At 41.6% G+C, this 20782-nt stretch overlaps 1 protein-coding gene across 1 annotated transcript; it reads right to left on the bottom strand.

Annotated features, from left to right (window-relative positions):
- Window positions 1-160: 160 nt before the first annotated feature.
- MMD (monocyte to macrophage differentiation associated) lies at window positions 161-17375 on the bottom strand. Its single transcript, XM_056505570.1, has 7 exons — window positions 17203-17375; window positions 11119-11200; window positions 4833-4993; window positions 4022-4096; window positions 3518-3619; window positions 3064-3133; window positions 161-2325 (listed from the first exon to the last, which is right to left on the bottom strand). The coding sequence occupies exons 1-7, from the start codon at window positions 17229-17231 to the stop codon at window positions 2125-2127; spliced, it is 720 nt and encodes a 239-aa protein (XP_056361545.1). The 5' UTR covers window positions 17232-17375; the 3' UTR covers window positions 161-2124.
- Between the last annotated feature and the right edge of the window lie 3407 nt (window positions 17376-20782).

The raw sequence follows: 20782 nt of genomic DNA, 5'->3' as shown, positions 1-20782 counted from the left end.
GAATAATTTGGATTTCAGTCTTTCCTACTGTTTCTAAAGCATTGGCTGAGGCATGAGGGTCCTAAGCTTCAACTCAGGATCTCTTTTGCCAGGAGTGACCACAGTCCCTGACTGCCCTGCCCAAGTGACAGGGGGACAAAAACAACCACCAATACAAGAGTTCCCAAATTGCACCAAATGTTTATTGTTAGTCTAGTACATTCAATATCATATTGACTAGAATACAGTAATTCAAAATATTTTTGGCGAATTGAAACTTTTTAAAAATCATTTTGAACACTCCAAAAAAGCAAATGCCATGAAAAATTAACTTAAAATTAAAACAAACATTTTCAAGCAATACTTAGACTTTCAACTACAGAAAACCTTTACATGTATTTTAGTGGTTTTAGCAGTACTGCATTTCAGCACAATACATGGACTCAAAAAAGTGGAAGATATTAAAATAGACACAATGTTAAAAAACTGAGGCATCCAGATGTGCAAGACTGTTGTAGCAGAATCACCTGCCCAGCTGTTCCCTTTGCTCTCTTTTGGGGCAGTTCATGAGTTTGCTGTGGTGCTGCCACTTCTCTGATCACCTGCTACCACCACACTGCAATTCTTCCATGTCTTGAATTTGAAGTTTGTCCCTCTGGTAAATTCCTTATACAAATGCAAATATTCTAAAACTTGTGACCCTCTGGCATATCTGAGTGAAACAGGACCTTTAAAACATCCCTATCTTGCTATTTATTGTTTGCAGACAGGCAATATCCAGAACAAAATCTGAAAAAGGCAACACATTTTGGTTTTGTTTTTAAATACTGACATGAAAAACTGAGTAAATTAGAAAAAGGATAAAGTCAATCTTAATATAAGACATTCATTACATAGTGGGAGAGAATACAAGTATTGGACAAACAGGATTACAATGACTCTTCTACACTGGTCATTAGAGCACATGTTCTACAACCATGACTTGCTACCACAGCTGGATTTCCTGGACAGACAGACAGAAACAAAGACCAGTGGACTCCGTGTGAAGTGCCAGGATGACAAGTGACACCCTGCCACGTTCTCCAAGCTCTGCTCCCTGCCAGTCTGTGCTTGTGGAGAACCCTGACCCCCAGGGGGCTCAGCAACCTGCATTTCCCAGCAGAACCACCCCACCAAGAGCTGGCAGGACCAGCCAGTTCTAGTGCCTTTGGAAATCCAAGCCTCAGTGTGTGTGCATGGGCTGGGGAAATGAGTGGCTTGGATGGGGGATGTTCCCCACAGGAACCCCCACCCTGGGCAGCACAGGGAGCCTGGAGGAGAAAATCCCCTCAGCTATTCCTTTTACAGCTCTTCATCACAAATAAAGCCAACCTGAGGTCTGGTTCAGTGGTACTGTAAATGAGCAGAATGCTGCCACTGAGTTACAACTCAGCAGAATCACATATAGGTTTTAGTTTGTAAAAGTGGTTATCACAATTACAGCTGCAACACAACCTTCAGAAGAGGTTTGCTCCTCAGGACAGGGTGTGGAATGTAACCATCTCTTGCAAGAGTTTACAACATGAGTAACTGCATAGATGACAGTTGTATGTCTTCAGTTCAATAAATGTACTTTTAAAGTTTACAAAAAACACAAAAAAATTCTATAAAAGTCACATTATACCAAGATAATGAGTGGTAAAAGCAGATTAGTTGTCTCTGACTGATGTTTAAGAAATGACTCGTGGAAAGGTGATAGAAACCAATTTCAGGTCAAGAGCATTACGTTTTTACTATTGCACTGACTTCACCATTTGAATTACTAATTTAGAAAAATTCACATAGTTAAAAACTGTAAAATTAAACTAGCATAAAAAATTTGTTTGTAAACATCAGGTAGCCAGTTCTGCTAACGTGGAATGGACCCTTGGTTACTGCAGTACAGTATCTTGGTTATTTACAGCACTTGCCATGTGATGGGCAATGGCAGGACACAAACATCAGTTCACAGTAATTGTGTTCACAGAACTACCAAAGTCAGTGCAGTTTTGCTGTGCAATTTTTTCCAATTCCCCCAAATCATTGAAGTCAAATAATACTGTTACAGAGCCAAGTGCAGATTATTTTTTTGTAGATATCTCTATGGATCTAGAGACACACAAAAGCTCATAGGTGACGGATGATGTCTGCAGGACTCCTGTAGAGGTACTTCCAGATGGCATAGTAATGGACAGCAGCTGCTGTGGCCACGAAGACGTGCCAGATGGCGTGGGCAAAGGGGATCACTCCATCACTCTTGAAGAACACCACGCCCAGGCAATAGATCAGACCTCCCCAGGCCACCTCCTGCAGCCCCTCGGTGTTGCTCTGCCAGGGAACAAGGACAGGTCAGGGGCAGGGTGTAAAGGGGACCAAGTGTATTTATGGACAAAATACAAAGTGCTTTTCTCCCCCAGGCAAAGGGAGCCGGCTGTGACAGCTCAGAAAATGTTGGGTGGAACAGATGAACAAGTGAGAAATGCAGTGTATTTATATTACACTTTGTGACATGCACAAAAATGTGTTTATACACTATGTCCCCATAGCACTAGAGAAGTTATACTGGGACAACTCAAGAACTATAACAAGATTGATGGCTTGCTTCATCAGCAGAGCAGAAAATCATGGAGACAAGGAAAACCACATTACTCTGTGGAAGTGTGAGTTTAATGCAGGTCTTCTATGCAAGACTTTGATACAGCCTTTGATAAGGCATTAACTTAAAAAAGTGTCAGGTTTATATTAGCAGTAGAGAGGGCTAATCAACATTATTTAAAATGTGTAACTATAAATAAGTTTAGAGTAGGATGCTTTTCAGATACACCAAGAAACCCAGGCTCTCTCTATCCACACAATGCAGCCCAGATTGAACAAAAGGCAGCATTTCACTGAAATGTGAACTATAAATCCAAATTATAACTGGTTGTATTTGGTTGCTCTGCAAAGAACATTTACAAGTACAGTGTACTAAAACATCACTGCAGAAGAAGGAGCTGTACTGGAATTTAAGCTGGTTATGAAAGGCAAGTTTTGTTTGTTTGCACTGTTAATAGCCACATTCCTTACCATGGATGTCACTACAAGAGCAGGAGAAAATCCCATCGCTAAATAGAAAAAGAGTTCAACGATCTTATACCTAAAAAGGAACGATTGGAGTCATTTAAGGAGGTGTACAAAACCATGAACATTTCCTTCAATAGCAAAAAAGAATATTTCAAATCATGTGTTGGTATTGGGGTCATTATCCAAAAGCTTCTCATGCAGATAGATAGCCAGCGTTTTATGACAAAATTAAAACTAGTGTTTATCTTTGCATTGTAGAGTTGCAAGCAATACATTCTCTAAATATTGCCTAGATGGCTCCACTTGTAGTAAGTACCAGTGAGAATAGAACAGAGACAACTTAAATTTTCTTATTTGATGAGAACCTTAGTAGCTCATCTCCAAAACAAAAAATGTTTGGTTTTGTTCTCTGAGAATAATTTTCAGTTTAAAGTTAAATGCAAAGAATAATTCTTACTTTTCATGGTAGAGAAATACATAAAGGGTTCCTCCAGCAGCCATCAGCCAGATAAACCATCTCATGTGAGATGCCAGAGGTCCCAGCTCACGGAGATTTAACCTGGAGGCACAAAGATTCCAAGAGACAAAAGTGATGAGTGAACAGACCACACTGTCAGAAGAGCAGTAGGGATTAATAAAAACAAAGAAATATTCAGAGCTTTAACTGCAGAATGATGGGGGAACAAACACTGGGGCATTCTATCCACAGAGAGGCAGAAGGTGTTTGCACTGATGGGTGGAAAGCATGAACTGATGTATGTGGAATATAAATAAACTATTTTCTGATGTTTTCTAGCATCACTTTCTGTTCAGCAAGGCCCAGAAGATGACATTACAATGTCTGTCACAACACAGAATGTGCTCAATTGCATCCAAGAAGGCATCTATAGGTTTTGGAAAGCTGCAATAAACTGTTTACTTTGGAAAAGCTTTGACTGCAGCTGTGGTCCCCATTCCTTACCATGGTGCATAGGATGCTGCAATGAAGACATAGATCATCATTCTGTCACACATGTGAAAGCAATGCTCCATTGTCCTAGGGAGAGACAGACAGAACAGCTCACAATGACACATTTTGGAAAGACTTTTACATAATCTCATTTTCCTGACATACTTTGGAACTACTTTGGAGAGAATACTATTGTCTCCATCCCTCTTAAAATCATATGGAGGAATTGAGACACATAAGACCTGAGCACTTCTCCAGTCCTCTTTCCTTCTCCACCCCATCTTGCATCCCTGTCACATCAACTCAGACACTGTTACTATTTAGTGACTACTGGCTAAAATCCAATTTATGGCCCAGAATTACTTCGGAGTCTTACAAGGAATCAATAAAAAAATAAAATAAAATATAAATCACATGTCAGTTTTGCTACTGCTGCCTTGGTCCCAAGGAGGTTCCTGCTCATTATCTGGGCATTGGCAAAAGTTATGCTCCTTAAAGCACTTGAGCATGCCATAGTCCCAGACAGTGTCTTCATATCTGCAATGGGATTTTATCCATCAACCACTTACATTTTTTTTCCCATTCTGCTTCTGGATTAAGAGCCACTAGGGCCTACAAAAACACATTTTTTTTTGTGACAAAGCAGCAGATATTCAAGTTTATTGCTACATGAGCTTGGCTCACTATTTCTTCCAAAAAAAAGAAAAGGTGTTTTTATCATGATTCAGTAGAAAGAACCACTCCAACCTCCTGTAAAACTGGTTTTGACTAAGAAACACAATGGGGAAACATCAGGAGGACGTGCAGCACTTTCTCCTGCTACCTTAAGTGACTCTTTTTCCAGGAGATGATGTGGAACACGGTGGAGACGCTGAAGAGGGCGCAGAGCCCCACCCCGTACATCCAGGCTGTGATCTTCTCCCAGCGGTCGTCGGAGAGCCGGTGCAGCAGGGCACTGCCCACGATGGCAGGGACAATGAGGAACTGCCACAACAAAAACAAAAGGCCATTGTCAGGTCTCTGCCCTGGTGCCACCCACGGAGCAGCACCAGCAGGCAGAGCTCAGCCCCAGCCAGCCAGAGCTCTGTCCTTTAGTTTTAAATTGACACATCAGCACCAGAAATTCAACAATGTCTCAGGCACAGGTTAGATCTGGTTTTGCTAAATTTCTCCCCCCATGGTACCAAGGAAGGCTACTGAAGGTTGTCCTCTAGCCATGACAGCAAATTATTTTGTCTAATTTTGTAAGTATTAGCAGTGGTTTTATTTTCACACTCTGCCTCATGTTTTAAAACCATGTTGATCTTACTCTAGGCTTGAAGTTAAGCCACCTCTTGTGACACAGAGCACAAGACAGACCAAAATAAACTTGAATCCCAAATGAAAAAACAAAACATTTAGCAAACTGCAGTTGTAAGAATGAAGCAATAGTTTTGCAGAACTTGGGTTTCAGCTATCATAAATAAATTAGCTGCAAACTTCTGTCATGAACAGATTTTTAATGCACAAAGATGTTCTTCTAATACAGTGTATCCAACTCTGTTCTCCTTCCCTCTCAAGCATATTTAATTCACTTCTTCCAAAATAGGCTCTGTTCAAGCATCATGATAAAATTACCACAATTGCATGAAGCATCCAAGAAGTGGCTGCAGGCTTCACATACATTTAAAACTACATTCCCTTCCAGAATAGGTGATGTGCCTCTATCTCCTTCAGGAAAAGGCAAAAAGAAAAGGGGGGAAAGGAGAAAATAGCCTAAAAAACCTCCTATGTCCAACAAGTATATAAAGGAGAGAGTTCTCTAACTCAGACATTTCTACTCATCTCCTTCCACTATCAAGTCAACCTTCCAAGTTACAAACACTGCACAAATTCCCTTCCAGAACCTACAGTGTGTCTAAGATGCCAATTTGCTCCTTTGAATTGCAAATGAGCTTCTTAGGTTAAATTCTTGGTCATTTAACCCAAGTCTCATATGTTAAACAATAAAGCCAGTTTAAAGCCAATGTTTAAACAAATTTGGCCATTTTGCATTACAGGTTTGAGAGCTCAGACTGCAAAGTTCTAGTCTAGCCTGACCTGTCTGTCCTTGATCTAATTACAGACCAGAGGAAATCAAGGTTCTGCTCAGTGCAGAAGATGCAGAGCAAACTGAATGGATCTGAGAAGCAGCTGCTTGAGCCAGAGAATAACAAAAAACAAGAGGCTTTTCCTTCTGGTTTTTAAGTACATCAGCTGTAGCTTCATTGCTATTAAATTTCCTTGTGTTCTGCAAAATTTAGTATAGCTGTGCCAAAAGCTGTAGAGCCATGGAAATTAAAAGTATGGCATTGATACATTCACAGCATTGGTACTAGAGGTGAAAAGACCTCCTGAGCTTTGTAAAGTTGACTTGGTGGACTTTAAGGCCAGAAATAGTCTGTCAGCCTGGCTTCTCATTTATCACCAGCCCTAAATTTCCACGCACACATTCTGGAAAGCTCCCAAACTCAGGGAAGGTTGAAATGTGTCACTCCTCAGGAGATCAGTCACTCCTGCTTTCCACACATGACACCCAGTGTGAATGAAGTGTGGCTGAAGCCCCTGGGACAGCCAGGAACTGATGGGATGTGACAGCTGTTTAATTTACATTCTGCAGCCCCAGAAATGGTGGTGCAGCCATGGCTCTAAGCTGTACAGTCCCACTATCTGCATTCCTCCGTTTCCTTCCCAATTTTTGGTGCAAACTTCAGATTTGACTAAATGTGACAGAACTAAAAGGTTTCAGAGAGATGAAGTATCCATAAATAGCAGGTAAAATATTAAACTCCTATTAATTCCTTCTAACAGCCTTGGTATGAGCTGCTCAGGGACTCAGAGACCATTTCATAGGAAAAGTGCCCTCTTTGGGCTTTAGATTTAGATACTACACAGAATAACCTGTCCTTTCTTACACAGAGATCCCAGCTTTTTACTCAACTTCACAAACTAAGCTGTGACATGGGATGCTCAAATGGGCCAAAATGAAGTTCACTGTCAATCACTTTTCCCAGTAATTACTGTGTATAAAGTGATATGGTTCAGACAAAGAAGCAATTCTCTTATCACCTCTTTCTTTGCACCTTCAGAATCAAGAGTACAGCATATGAATGAAAACTTTAATCCCTTTTTTTGCCTTGTCCTGCTTTAAAGAACAATACTTCCTCTCACAGGAACAGCACTGTATTCTATGAGAAGGACTGACTTTTTTCTAAGTGTTCTTTTTGGAACCATTCTCCTCTCTGTGCCTGACAGGCACCATGGGAACAGTCAGACAAAACAAGAGATGTTTTATTACTCTTATTTTTCTTTTTTTTTTTTGCCAAAAATAGCTAGATTAAATACAAAATCCAGAAATGACACCCTGCTGCTCCAGCCATCTGGATGGAAGTTCTTTAGACAGCAATTCCATAACAGGTAACATACAATGCAATGGGCTTTATCCATCTTACAAAAGAAATACAAAATTTTACTTCATTAAAAAAAGGCAGATTTTCCCATGTTCATTTGAAAAAAAAATAATTTGCACAAGAATTACATTTTAATCTCCAGTTTTCAGAATGGAAAAGTCATCAATCAGCCCTTTAAAAGGAGAGAAATTTACTAAAAAAAGCAGTAGTAGAATCAGAACTAACAGAATGAGTGGGATTGTGCTGTGTCATTTTACAGCATGACAAAGCATTTCTTAGTTGCCAATATTCCTTGAAAAAAAACTCCAGCTACAAGTCACAAAATCTTTGCTTATTTCATCAAGGAGTACAGGTCTTCCAAGTGAGTATCATCAAACCCAGTAAGTTAATTTACTGTGAGCTAACCCAGAACTGTGATGTGCAAATTTACTAATTTTAGCACCTTGATTAATCCTGGCTGCATCAGAAATGGGGCAGGAAGGGAGATCTGCAGAACAAGAGAGAAGGCAACAGTTTCCTAACCTTCTAGAGAAATACCAGAACAAAATGAGAGAATGAAGTTAAAAACTCTTTGCAATAAGGAGGAAGATGAAGGATTAAAATATGTTCATTTACATCTACAGGTGGTAATCTTTCAGAATAGATTACAGCACAACCTTTGTGTGGTGTATTTTGGGAAAACCAACTGCCACAACTCTGCTGTCACAACAATGAGCAAAAAGCCTTAAGGCACAAGGAAAGGGGCTGACACAATAAGCTGTGAACCTGATCAGGGTCACTTAGGGAAATTCCACTCTCTGGTTACCAACTTACAGCAAAATATCCAGTATCTTCTGCCTGTCTGGGGCTGCTTAGGATACTGCCTCACTGGTCAGTATTTTACATGTATTCTTTCCATATTTCCCCTGACAATCTCTGCCATGGAGAGCTTTGAAAACCTGCTGGAAGTTTTGCTTCTGTACATAACATTCCTGGAAAAGGAAGTTATTTTCCTTACACATCATGCAGGCAGCAACAATGTCCTTTGATGCACAAACCACTGCAGCAGAGTGTGGTGTTACTGCTGCAGTCTCACCAGCCTCTCACTGGGAGGGAAACACCAAGGGCACAAAGATGGTCCACAAACCTCCTTTTTGGAAAGGAAGGCAACAGAAAGAGCAATAAAGCTGCCAGTCCTACCCCCAAAAAATGTGACACTTTGAGGGAACCATGCAGGTTGTGCCCATCTCCAGAAGTGCACTCCTGTGACCATCTCTCCCAACCTTTCAATTTTCCCCTGATTTTAGGAGAGCAGTAATATGGAGTGGGAGGCCTACAAGCAATCTGGGCTGTGCAACACATGGAGAGCAGAGAAACTGCTTGTACCAGCCAGTGGGAATGGAGACATTTCCATCAGGAGAGCCCTTCTGAAATTTTGATGACCCCTTTTTCCATGCTCAAATGGCCTTTAAAAATGCTCCAAGCCTCATTTTTGAAGTATTTATACAGCTTCTGTTTTTCCATGCACTTTACTAACCCAACCTGGAATACAGACTATAATTAATTTTTAGAATAGTTACTCCTTTTAAGGCAGTTGGAAGAAACATATAAAGCAGTATAAAGCAAGCCATGTCTAAATTCTGATGTTTTACTTACATACACCAGAAAGCTTCATGATGAAAAAGCCTCCAATTCTCACAACCCCTGCTTTTCTCATGCACTGTTTCCTTCCTGTTCCTCTGAACACAGAGAACATTTTTTCTGTTTTCAACTACTTACTGCCATTCCTTTCTCCCAGTGTCTGAAGGCAAGCCAATGCTTCACTTAAAGCTAAAAACCTCCCAAAGCAAGACATTTAAAATAGCCTTACAAGTAAGAAATTTGAAGATACCTTACTATGCCACACAAAGCTACCTTTTAAGTATTGTACCAAAAAGCTGTACCTGGGATTCTATCCTCCTTTATCCTTATTTTTTGTTGCTTGTTTTTTTTATTAAGCAGCTGCCATAAACTGATTTCCATGTATTTTTAAGTCCAAGACCAGATGGGATACCTACTGAAAAATACAGCCATGCTCATAAAGTAGAAGTTGACTGCTTCATGAATGATGAATAAAAGTTTGGAATAAAAATGTATTGGAGAACCATTGTTGAACTCTGTTTTGTAGAATCATCAATGTCTAAATGAAAACTCACACTGCAGTCTAGCAGCAAAAGCTCAGCCATTTGACAATCTAATATTTAGTCAGTCTGCAACACAAAGGAGATGAAAACATTCCCCCCAAGCTTTTTCTGTGCTTTCCCATCTTACACTCCCATTTCAAGTCTTTAAATATTGATCAGAGGTTATTGCATATTTATTTTAACAGTTCACTGTAGGTTTTTAGCAGGTAGTTTGACTGCTCAGAAAGTAATTAGACATCTCCACCACAAACTGCAGCCTACCAGAAAACACTGATCCACCTTGGTTGTCACCTCCTGCTATTTTTCAACTAGGTGAAAGCTGAAATTGCTAAGGAGCACAGCAACTCTGTCAGATATTTTGAAATCTAACTCTTTGGCCAGAGCAAACAAGATTTGCACAAGGATTATGAGATAAACTACATATTTGTGTTAACTAACAGAATGTTGCTTCATTCCCTAGGCAAATAAGGATATATTTACATAATGCTGTACATGAGCCCCTTGGCTTAAGAACACAGAAGCTTCAGTCAACTTTGTGTCTTTATGCAAAACCAAGGTGATTCTGTTTTTACCAGCACCAGGGAGCTGTACCTTGGTTATTTATGAAATACACACAAAGGATCCTTAAGAACTCCTTGTAGAACTGAAGAGTCCTGGGCACTACTTAGAGCTTTCATATCTGCAGCTCAGTCAGACAAACTGGAGATAAGAGACTGAGGACAAAGTCAAACATACTTCAGATGTTTGGAGTTGAAGGATTGAGGAGACGCACAAGCTGCTTTCATAAAAGGGCAAATGCTATCTTAAAAAGCAAACAAACACATTTTTAAGTCCTTTTCAAAGTGCCAGACAGCAAATTAAACTTCCTAATTACTAAAAGAGAAAAAAATATCAAAGGAGACTGCTTTTGTTATTCTTTATATGAATACCATATATTGAAATCTAGAATAATTCCTTACATTACAAAAATAAGCAAAGACTTGAAATTTCAGCAGGGCTGTCAGCATTATCAGGGCCTCTTGCAAAATAGCAGATTTCATGAAGAGTCAGTAGGTATCAGAATTAAAACATTCCAGCTCTTGTAGCTCATACCCACTGACAGTCTGATGAAGTCTTCCCATTTCTCACATGGATAATTTTTCATATACTTCCAGTTTACAATTTGCACAATATTATGTTAGGAAAATCCACCTTACAAGGCTAACAAGCAGTGGCCTATACCCCCTTTACTGCAGGCATCCTTGGACTGGAACAGACTGAAAATATCAAGTTAAAGACCTGTAACACTGGTGAAAAGGAATCTTTTGATTATCTGGAGCTCCAAGAGATTTAGAACATTACCAAACATCTCATTTTTCTGGACTGTCACAGTTAACACTTACATGCACAAAAACAGAGGCTGTAGATATGAACACAGTGATGCAAAGGTAAGCATTTAGTAATCCAAACCCACAAAAATTCATTGAAATATCTGTTTAAAGAAAAAAAAAATAGGAAAAGAAGCCAGAAGTGTACTTACTGCATGTGTGTAACAGTTAGCAGCATGTTCATAGCAAGTGGGTTTGTAGCGGCTGTTGGCTGGAGCTGGGTGGTTCATGAACCTGTTGAAGAATTAAGAAGTACTTTTAGGAAAGTTACTAAAACATCTGAATGTCATGAAGGAAATAAAGGAATACTTCCAATCCAATTGTGTTAAGAATTATAAATACAGACATGTTCAAAGTAACTGTGATTGAAATTGCAAGTTCTCCCAAGTGAAGTCTCTTACCAGATGCAGATGTTAAATAAATTGCTGGGAGTGCCTGGTGCAAGGGATGGTTATCTTTAATCAAGAGTTCACATACAGCAGTCAGACTCCCTCTTTTCTGACAGTTTGCTAAAATGAAGAATGAACTATTTCCTATTTAAATTACATAGCAAGAACTGAAAATATTCTTGAAATATGGAGTACATCATAGCTGTCAGGGACTACTCATTTTTTAAGAAGTTCTTGAAACTGCAGCAATATTCCAGTTTGGAACACTTGAACACTGACTTTTTGACTCCTATAGCAAGCAATATTTGTGTTTGGAGCATGAAGTGGCTCATTTTTTCCAATTCCCTGTCTGTAACCAAGATCCAAACGTCCCCTACCCAGGGATGATGAAAGGAGACTCTAATGGTCAGTTCCAAAGAGGAAACATTTCAAGAGGTTTGCCATAGATATTCCACCTATTTCTCTAAGAATTTTCAAACATTCTAGCAAACAATCACATCAAATGCAGTCCATGCAAGCTGAACAGAATATGACGAAACCTGAGAAAGTTTCAGAAGAACTTGCCAATGCAAATGTTTCATTTAAGTGTATTAAAACACCCAAACACTTGAGCTGTTTCTGTGAAACTCAACAGTTTAAATTTGTGTAGGAACACCTGTAAAAGACAGCAAACACCTATATGCAAGTCAAATGAAAGGTGTGAACTTGTCCAGCTCCAGTCTGTCATCCCAGTACTGCTGACTGTCCTATAAAAGTGATTATCTTTCACCAATAATTCCAGTTTACTCCAGACTATTCTAAAACGATGCACTGACAATTAGGTATCCAAGAAGCCAGAAACAGCTTTACCAGAAATACAGAACATGTCTGTATGCTCAGAACTGAGAGCAGCTTTGTTACCTAGATTTATACAAAAAGTGTGTTAGACAAACTTTCCCCATGTACCCCCTAGTTTAAATAAAAATGAGTCCTATTTTTATGACATATATAAAATACTGGCCAACCTCAAACCAGGGAAAAACAAACAACAAAAAATCCAACCCAAATCTTACAGCTGGCATAAGCAGTTCCAGATTTCTGGGATATTTCACTTGGTTTTCTTGACTGATTTATTATGTGACTTGTAAACAATTTTTTTTCTAAACTGATACATGAAAATGTAGCAGCACTGGGAAAATAATACAGTGTTATGATCCCTCCCCAAACAACTGCCAGTGGCAATTTCAAGAAACAGTTTCATGTTACCAATACAAAGGCTAAGAAAAATGTGGATTTAATTCATAGACACAGAACATAAATGTTTTTTAGGAAATTAGTAAGGAGTCAATATATGGTTAAAAATGGCAATTCTTTTGTCAGTGGCAAATGGCACCTTGCTCTCCTCTCCAAGAGGACAATGACACTGTCATCACAAAGGCTCGCAGAATATTTGGATAATTACTTTTTTCCCAGTGCCTGTATGTCTTCAACAGCTGCTGAACACCATTTCTGTATCCTCTAAAGATGGAACATTCAGTTTGCTTAGTTCTGCTTCCAAGTTAGGAAAATGTTTAAAAATAAAAGCATCTGTTGGCTCAGTGAGTGGCCAGGCTTGGACTGCCCTTGTTCAACTCCATAAATTCAAAGTCATGGGAAACTTTTAACTTATCACATCTAGAATGTTATTACATTTCTATGTGGTGGTACCTTGGAAGTCTCACAAGAAGTAAAAAAAAAAAAAAAAAAAAGCCAAAAAAACTCAGACCTGAAGAACCAAAAGGAGTAAGCTCATACTCTGTAGTAGCTTTATAATTCCTGTTGTTGCAAATTTCTATATAAGATACTATTATGATATAAAAATCTATAAATAATTGATGCATCCTAATGGGGTCTTCTATTATGCAACATTAGACTACTTTTAATTTTTTTTCCTTTTTTTTTTTCAGTAGGAAATACACTGCATCTTTCTAAAGCAATCACACTGGATCTAGGAGTAATGTTAGATTTTAGAATTATGAACAAACACTTTAGAAATTAGGAATTTATTAGCCATAGAACAGAACACAAAGACTGTAACAAATCTATCCTTGCTGTTACCTACACACAGTTGGGCTTTTTTCCCTGATGTGTTTGTGGCAGCACAGGAATGATGCAAATATTCTGGACCAGAGCTCCAGCAGAACTCCAGCATTAGCAACACCTCACCCATCCCTTCACCTCAGTGTTTATACCAATAACACCAACACCACCAGTGTGTTTTGGCACAGGGGAAGTGCTCAGCTCTGCCTCTGCCTTGCAGAAACGGGTCTCAGTGCCCCAGCTTTGCTGCACACCTGATGGAACTGCATCCCTCCCTCTGAGAGAGATTGTCCTCAACAGGCTGCAGACCCTGATGCCAAATGCTGGAAAGCATTTGCTCAGGTCACTACTCAAAGGCAATGGTCTCAGTAAAGCAAAGTTTCAGTTATTCCCCCCTGCCTTTTGATAATTAACTATTTATAAATGTTATCAGGAACAACTTCAGAGAAATGATTATTATTGACATGGTTGGAAGGGCAATAATGCCAGCCATTCTGGAGCTCATTTCATTTCCAGCTTGACAGTTTAGGTTTAATGTCTTAAGAAATAGATGTGAATTTTGACAATAGCTGCTCTGTGATATCACTGATGTGCTCATTAAAACCTGGAAAATTATTCTGACACACACTGTTAAAGCCAGTCATATCCTCCTGCAGTTATAGATACATATGACATTGCAACACAAAGGCAGAAGAATGTGGTTGCAGTGTTATTCACATTCTAGAGGCAAAACAGTTTTAAAGAAAAACAAACAAACAAACAAATAAAAAAAATAAATAAACCCCATGCCACCACCAACAATGGATGCTTCTTGTTTCCTGCCTTGTGAATACTGCAACACTGGGACATTGTTCTTCCTCCTATCTACAGGCCATGTTTGTCTCTCCTGGTAAAGATAATTGTGGGAATTATAATCTCACCTTCCTCAAAGTGGAAGCTCAGTAAAGAGCATTCAGATGCTGTTAACTCCTAAACAAAAGCTCTCTATAACAGAACCATTAAGGTTATTATCAAATGCAGGACAGTCTGATAAAGTCCCACTGAACTGGACTACATTTTACAGGAAATGTCTTTAATTGAAGCTTTTTTCATTCTCTAGCGAATCTCTAATGCATTCTTTAACAGCAGATCTGGTGACAACAGAGTCATTTAATCAGAGGATATGCAGCACTTCTCACAAGGATGTATGAATACTTCTCCATTTAAAATACTGACAATCCAAGATATTGAAGATAAAATACTAATGCCTGCAATACCAGAATAAGAAATTTCTGCAATTAAGAGACCAAGAAATGCTTGCAGCCAGCCAGGAGAGCAGAATGCTTTCACACTGAACTGAGCTGTGAGCTCCTTTCACAATTTAAATTCTCAATGTTCAGGATCTTCTCAAAGCCAAGGATGTTCAAGACTCAGAATTTCACAGCAAACAAACTTTTGATGAAGATATTCCCAATATAAGCAGAAAAAAGGAATTGAGGGAGACATATTGCAATTTAAAACAAGAGGGAAGAAACTCATACCCCTCCCTTCATACTACTTGATCTTTGATCTTGAAATACTTCAAATATTTTAAATTCTAAGCATACAGACTGATCCATCCTTTGTGACAGACCCTAATCTCAAGCTCCTATTCATTTCCAAGGAACAGATGCTGTATGTTTCCCAGAGATTCCAGAATTAAGAGAAGATAGTATTTGGGACACAAAGCAGAAGGAAAATATGAGGATTCTTAATGCTTTGTCTTTGCAAAGCCAGCTTAGAAAAATAAATTACAAAACCCCAAATCCATTGTATATATCTGTATGGCATTTGTCTGGCATCACACTGAACTTGGACCCCAAACTGCATAAGGGAAATCAAATCTTGCCTTATTGATGAATCCCATCTGCTGAATGAATTATTGTTTTAAGCATGAAGCAAACTGTCAGTAAAAACAGCAAGAACTGATAATGGCCTCAGAGATCTGGATTTTTTTAGTCTTTTCAGGAAGTATATTTCCTTTATTCAGCTCAAAAGGCCTCATACTTCCTTTTACCAGCTTAAAAGCACATTCCCCCTTTTTGTGCCTTTCTTTCTTTGTGCTTTCCAGCAGCAGGATAAGCCATTTAGACCTAATAAACCACAAATAACAGCATATGAGAAACTGCAACAAGGTGGGTGTAACTCAACAAAACCAGCAGTAGCATACATCAAATGGGCTTAAAAATTGCTTCATTATCTAAACATATGCTTCAGTATCTAGGATGTTATCTAGACTCTTTGTTTGCAAGAGGAAAACAAAAAAAAATTACAAGCAGGTCAAAACATATCTGCACTACATTTTCCTGATGACCATTTAGATTAGATTTTGAGCAGAAACTAAAGAATTTATACAAAGCTTGTTTTCTTTGACCAAACTGGCCGATATTTCCTCTTTACAAATTCATTCAGTTAAAAGTAGATCCATCTTCCTCTGCACTAGGCACCTTCCTTCCTGGATTTGACAGTATCTAGCTGTGGTCTGTAATTGTTCACACAATCTTTACTATCACTGAACATCTGAGGCACAGAAATAATTCAGAGCAGTGCAGAAGCAGTTCCCTTATTTGGAAATATCAGTGAAATCACATGCTGTGTGAAGGTTCATGTACTTACAGCACGATACTAAAGATAAAAGGAAACCTGCAATACTCTGAGACTCCACAAACAACTCTGCTATCGTACATAGACTGGGTCATGGAAAAAAGTGTCTGTGCATCCCACCAACCTCTCCAAAGCCTCTCCAGGCTTTTAGTAAGTACAAAAGGCAAAGAGTGGGCAGCAATCAAAGGCACCCCAGGTGGTGCAGCACATCTGAGCTCAGGGGCAAGGGACCAGTCAGCCGAGGTGTGGGCTAGCACAGAAACCACGTCCGACTGCACTTGTATTTTTCTCTTTCAGCTTTATTTCTCTTTTAATACTTAGATTTCAGTTTCTTGAGCAAGTTGGTGAAAGGAGAGCAGGGCAGCCCTACAGCAGTACCTGGTCAGTGCAGCCACTGGCCTCACCAGGAGATGGGCTGTGCATCAACAGTTATCAGCCTGGCATCTGGGCAATGAGGAACCAAAGCCACAGATGTTTATCCAAGAACCACGACTGCAGTTACCCAACTGACCTCCCCGTGAACACGAGGAGCATCATAAGCTGAATGAGGGTTGATTTTTAAGCTGAAAAAGCATCGATTTAGCTTGGAAACCAGGAAGAAATTATTCCCCGTGAGGATGCTGAGGCCCTGTCACAGAGAAGGTGCAGCTGTCCCATCCCTGGAAGCGTCCAAGGCCAGGCTGGACAGGGCTTGAAGCACCCTGGTCTAGTGCGAGGTACCCTGCCCATAGCAGGAGGCGGAATGAGATGAGCTTTGAGGCACCTCCAACCCAGAGCATGCATTCTGTGGCTCCGTGACGCTCCATGCGCTCTCCAGGCAGCACAACACGAGCTCACGGCCCGGGAGCCACACGGGCCGGCGGGCGCTGACCCGGCCCGGCCCGGCCCGGGAGCCACAGGTCGGGCCCGCGATGCGCGGCTGTGCCACACGGCCGGATGCGCGAACCTTCACCCATTTAACGGCGGCGATGAACAAACACTCACACACACACACACAAAGACCCTCCTCACCCCCACACACCCGCACCCCTCGGGATCCAGCTGCCCTCCCCGCCCGGCGAGGAAACCTCGGCTCCCCCCTCACCCCGGCCAAGGGTCCCACCCCGCGGGGAGCGGCTCGGGCAGGGATGGCGATCCCATCCCCGCCGGGGGTCGCGGCCAGCTCACCTCCGGAACCGCTCCCGGAGCCGCCGCATGGGTCCGGGGCGGGGGCTCGGGCCGGGGGGCTGCGGGCGGCTCCGGGGGCGGCTCGGGCCGGGCTCCGGGCCCGCATTGGCGAGCGGGCGGCCGCGGCACGCAGGACGGCGGGCGCTGAGCGCGGAGCCGGGCGGGCGGCGGCCGCTTTAACCGGCCCCGGCTCCGCGCAGCGCCCGCCCCGGCCCGCCCACCGCGGCCCGGCCCCGCCGCCCGGCGCGGGAGGAGCCGGCCCGGCACGGCCCGGGGCCGCGGCACCGCGGGTGTGAGATGGGCCCGGCTGCGGCACCGGGGAACGGGCCGGGGGAGCGCTGCATGGGAGCGGGGAATGGGGCTGGGAATGGGGCTGGGATTGCCGGCAGGGGAGCGGGAGCCGCGGCCTGGCTTCTGAGGGGCTCGGTGGAGCCGTGCATGGCAGCGCCATTGTCTCAGCTCATCCATCAGAGAGCAGGGCTCGGCGGCGGCTGCACGCTTCGTTTTTCCAGCCCGGGATCTGTAGGAGCCTTTCTGTGAGGGGTTCGGGACAGACTGGCCCGGGTGACTTCACGCCCCAGCCCGTGGGATCCATCCCTGCGTGGCACAGGAGAGAGCAGCAAAACGCTGTGGCTTAGCTGTCACATAAACCTGCACATGGGATCATTTACTCCGCTCTATATCGAGGTTACAGTAGCCAGACTGCTTGTCATAAACTGTTCCCCTGTCTCTATGCCCTAATCCTACCTACTCATACCTAACTTTGTCAAGCAAGGGTTATTTCACTAAGTGAAGGGACCACATCAAGCATATTTATCTAAAGTGAATGTGGCATTGCCTTGTACAGCACACATCATGAATTAGGCGAATATTAAGTTCTATTCACACTGTTCTTCTATCTAATATCTTGTTTACAGTGGGATTTTGAACAGTTCCAGCTCTCAACAAAAGCGATTAGTAGAGGCACACCAAAGCAAGCCATGGGTTTAGACAAATAAACCATACCTAGTGTCAACATCTTCCATGGTAGGAGGCAGGATCTACTGGCAGCTGTGCCATGGTTTGTAAGTCATCTCCCAAGCTAAACGTGTCACCTCTGCCAGGTAACCACCTGCAGCACAGGGAAGTGTGAGTGTCATGGCTTGGCTGCATGTCAGGCTCAGTCTGACTGTTCATGGCTCTCAGTCCCATTTACCAACTGTTCATTGGTGCCAGCAGTGAGCAAAGGATTAAATGGTAACAGCTTTGTAAACTGCTGTGGCAGGACTTGCTCCTCAGTTTCTGTAGTTCCAATAAAGAATAAGCTCTTCTGTTACAATTGCAGATTTTGTTCTCCAACAGGGGCTTGCTTGCTCCTAGGATAGGCGAGACTGGGCCAGAAGACTTCTGCAGACAGCTGCTCAGCTTTTCTGAAAGAGGAGGGCAGAGCTTGATGCTGGAAAGGAGAGCTCCTGAAATGCAGAGCCAAGCTAGTTCTCTGAGAAATACTCCCATTAATTTCAGGGAGGTATCACTGTTAATATGTTGGTACAATCTGTCATCTGATTTAGCAGTGTCACTGGTAATAAAGTTTCATATTGCCTATGTTATCTGCTAATCCAAAAGGAGCAAAGTTTGAGGACACTGCTGAAGAGCCCAGACATGCACACAGCTGCATTTCAACAGCTGAAGTGGCAGCATATCCCAATATCCTGGCTTTATATTGAGGTAGGACTTGGTGGTGGTGGAGCTGCTTTCCTGCTCAGTACCACACACCCGTCCTTGCTCTCCTCTGCAACTCCCCCAGTAATTTGCACTTTCAGGTTATAGAAATGTTCTGGAACCTGTGGTGTGTTCACCATGACTGGAAGGCTGGCTGCTTAATGGTTCTGGCAAAAAGCTGGGCTGACTCCTGTTAAATAACACCTTCAAAGATGCACACAGGGCTGCTGCATCTTGTCTCCATCTCCTCTCATTCCCTCTGCTTCTCTTTAACTCCTTCTTCTGTCTTCTCCCAAGCCACTGTCATTTTAATTTCCTTCCATGCTGCCTTGGACATTTCATTTAGACCACTCACAAATGTGTCAGAGTTTTTCTCCTCATAGTTTTCAAAGCCTGTTTTTCCACCTTTGTTCTGTGGACATGGATCTCAAACCAGTGTAACTTCCTATTGTTGGAGCATCAAAGATATACAGATTCAAGATACAGTAAAAAAAAATATCTCTGTTCAGACTTGTTTACTTTGAATGAAAATAAGAACATTCATATCATGAAGCTTGACTGAGTGGAACCAGGTTAAGAACACCCCAATCATCATGACAGTGGTGAAGAAACTGGAAGATTTTTTACTGGAAGTCTGTGTCTATTAAGGAGAGCACTAAATTACTCAGCACAGGTATTGTTAGAGCAATAACATAATTTTAGTACCAGTGACTCTTGTTGAACTCATCTCTGTAATTGCTTTTGATGATTGAATGAATCAGAGTGCCTTAAAAAAATAAAAATAAAAGAAACCTCTTGTTATGGACCAAGGAACCATTAAGTCTAAATCCTAAAAATTGGCATTCAGCATACAAGATTAAGGAAGCAAAAACCTTGTTAGTTTGGTTACTCTTATTTACAAAGTAAGAAAAACCAGAACCTTCAAATACCTGGAGTAGTTTTGATTAAAAACATTCTTAAGAATAGAAATATGTCATTGTGCACTCAGCCAGAAATGCATTTTAATAAATGAGTCAGGGTTAAAAGAAGGGTGAAGGAACTTTTCTTACTGAATGCATCCCTGCTGGGGAGCCCAGTCATGTAGTGTGCCTGGAATGAGCAATGGACTGAACAGGAACAGCCAAGGGCTGATTAATAAGACATTTAACCTATTATTCTTTCATGGGACTCAGAGACTTCAGTTCTGTAAGGTATTTGTAAAATGGGTTTCCAAAATGAACCAGGCAATCCCAGTCTGATACCCAACAGACACCCATTTGGTATCTCATAGGTGTTTGCATAGCAAATCCGTTACTAATTGCAATTCTTGACACTAAGGAGCACATGAGCTGTGTGGTTTGCCCTTATTATTTTTAGGTCAGATTTTACCCATGTACAATCTCCTGCTAGCCCTTCACAAGCACTAGAGGTGGAGGAGTTTGTAACCTGAGCATTCAACTGTCACATAAAGACATACAGAATTCTGAAAGAGACATTAAATATCTGTATAGGATTATGCAAGGAGGGACACAGAAGTGGGGTCTGTAGTTTTCTCTGCATTGCAAAATTATCCTGGGTTGTACAAATCCATCAAATGAATAGGCAGGCTCTGAAATCTTCCTTTTCCCCACCCAAGATGAAAAATGTAATTGGCACTGGGACGCCGTGAATGAGATTCTGTCAGGAGGTTATACTGATAAAAGTAAACATCCTTCACAAAAGCTGGGTTTCTTTTGGCTGCTTGGCACAGATGAGTTATTATAAGCCTGCACAATAACCAGTCCTCTGATTTGTTAAACAGATAACAGAGAAGTTCCTCAGTTGCCAGAATGGATGTATTGGTGACAGGACACTGCTATTGCTCCCAGCTGCTCCCTCTCTGGAGCTGGCAGGGGTGATG

This window comes from Oenanthe melanoleuca, chromosome 18, assembly GCF_029582105.1.
Source record: "Oenanthe melanoleuca isolate GR-GAL-2019-014 chromosome 18, OMel1.0, whole genome shotgun sequence".
Taxonomy (NCBI): Eukaryota; Metazoa; Chordata; class Aves; order Passeriformes; family Muscicapidae; genus Oenanthe; species Oenanthe melanoleuca.
The sequence above is the reverse complement of the archived record's forward strand: the minus strand, read 5'-3'. Positions and strand labels throughout refer to the sequence as shown.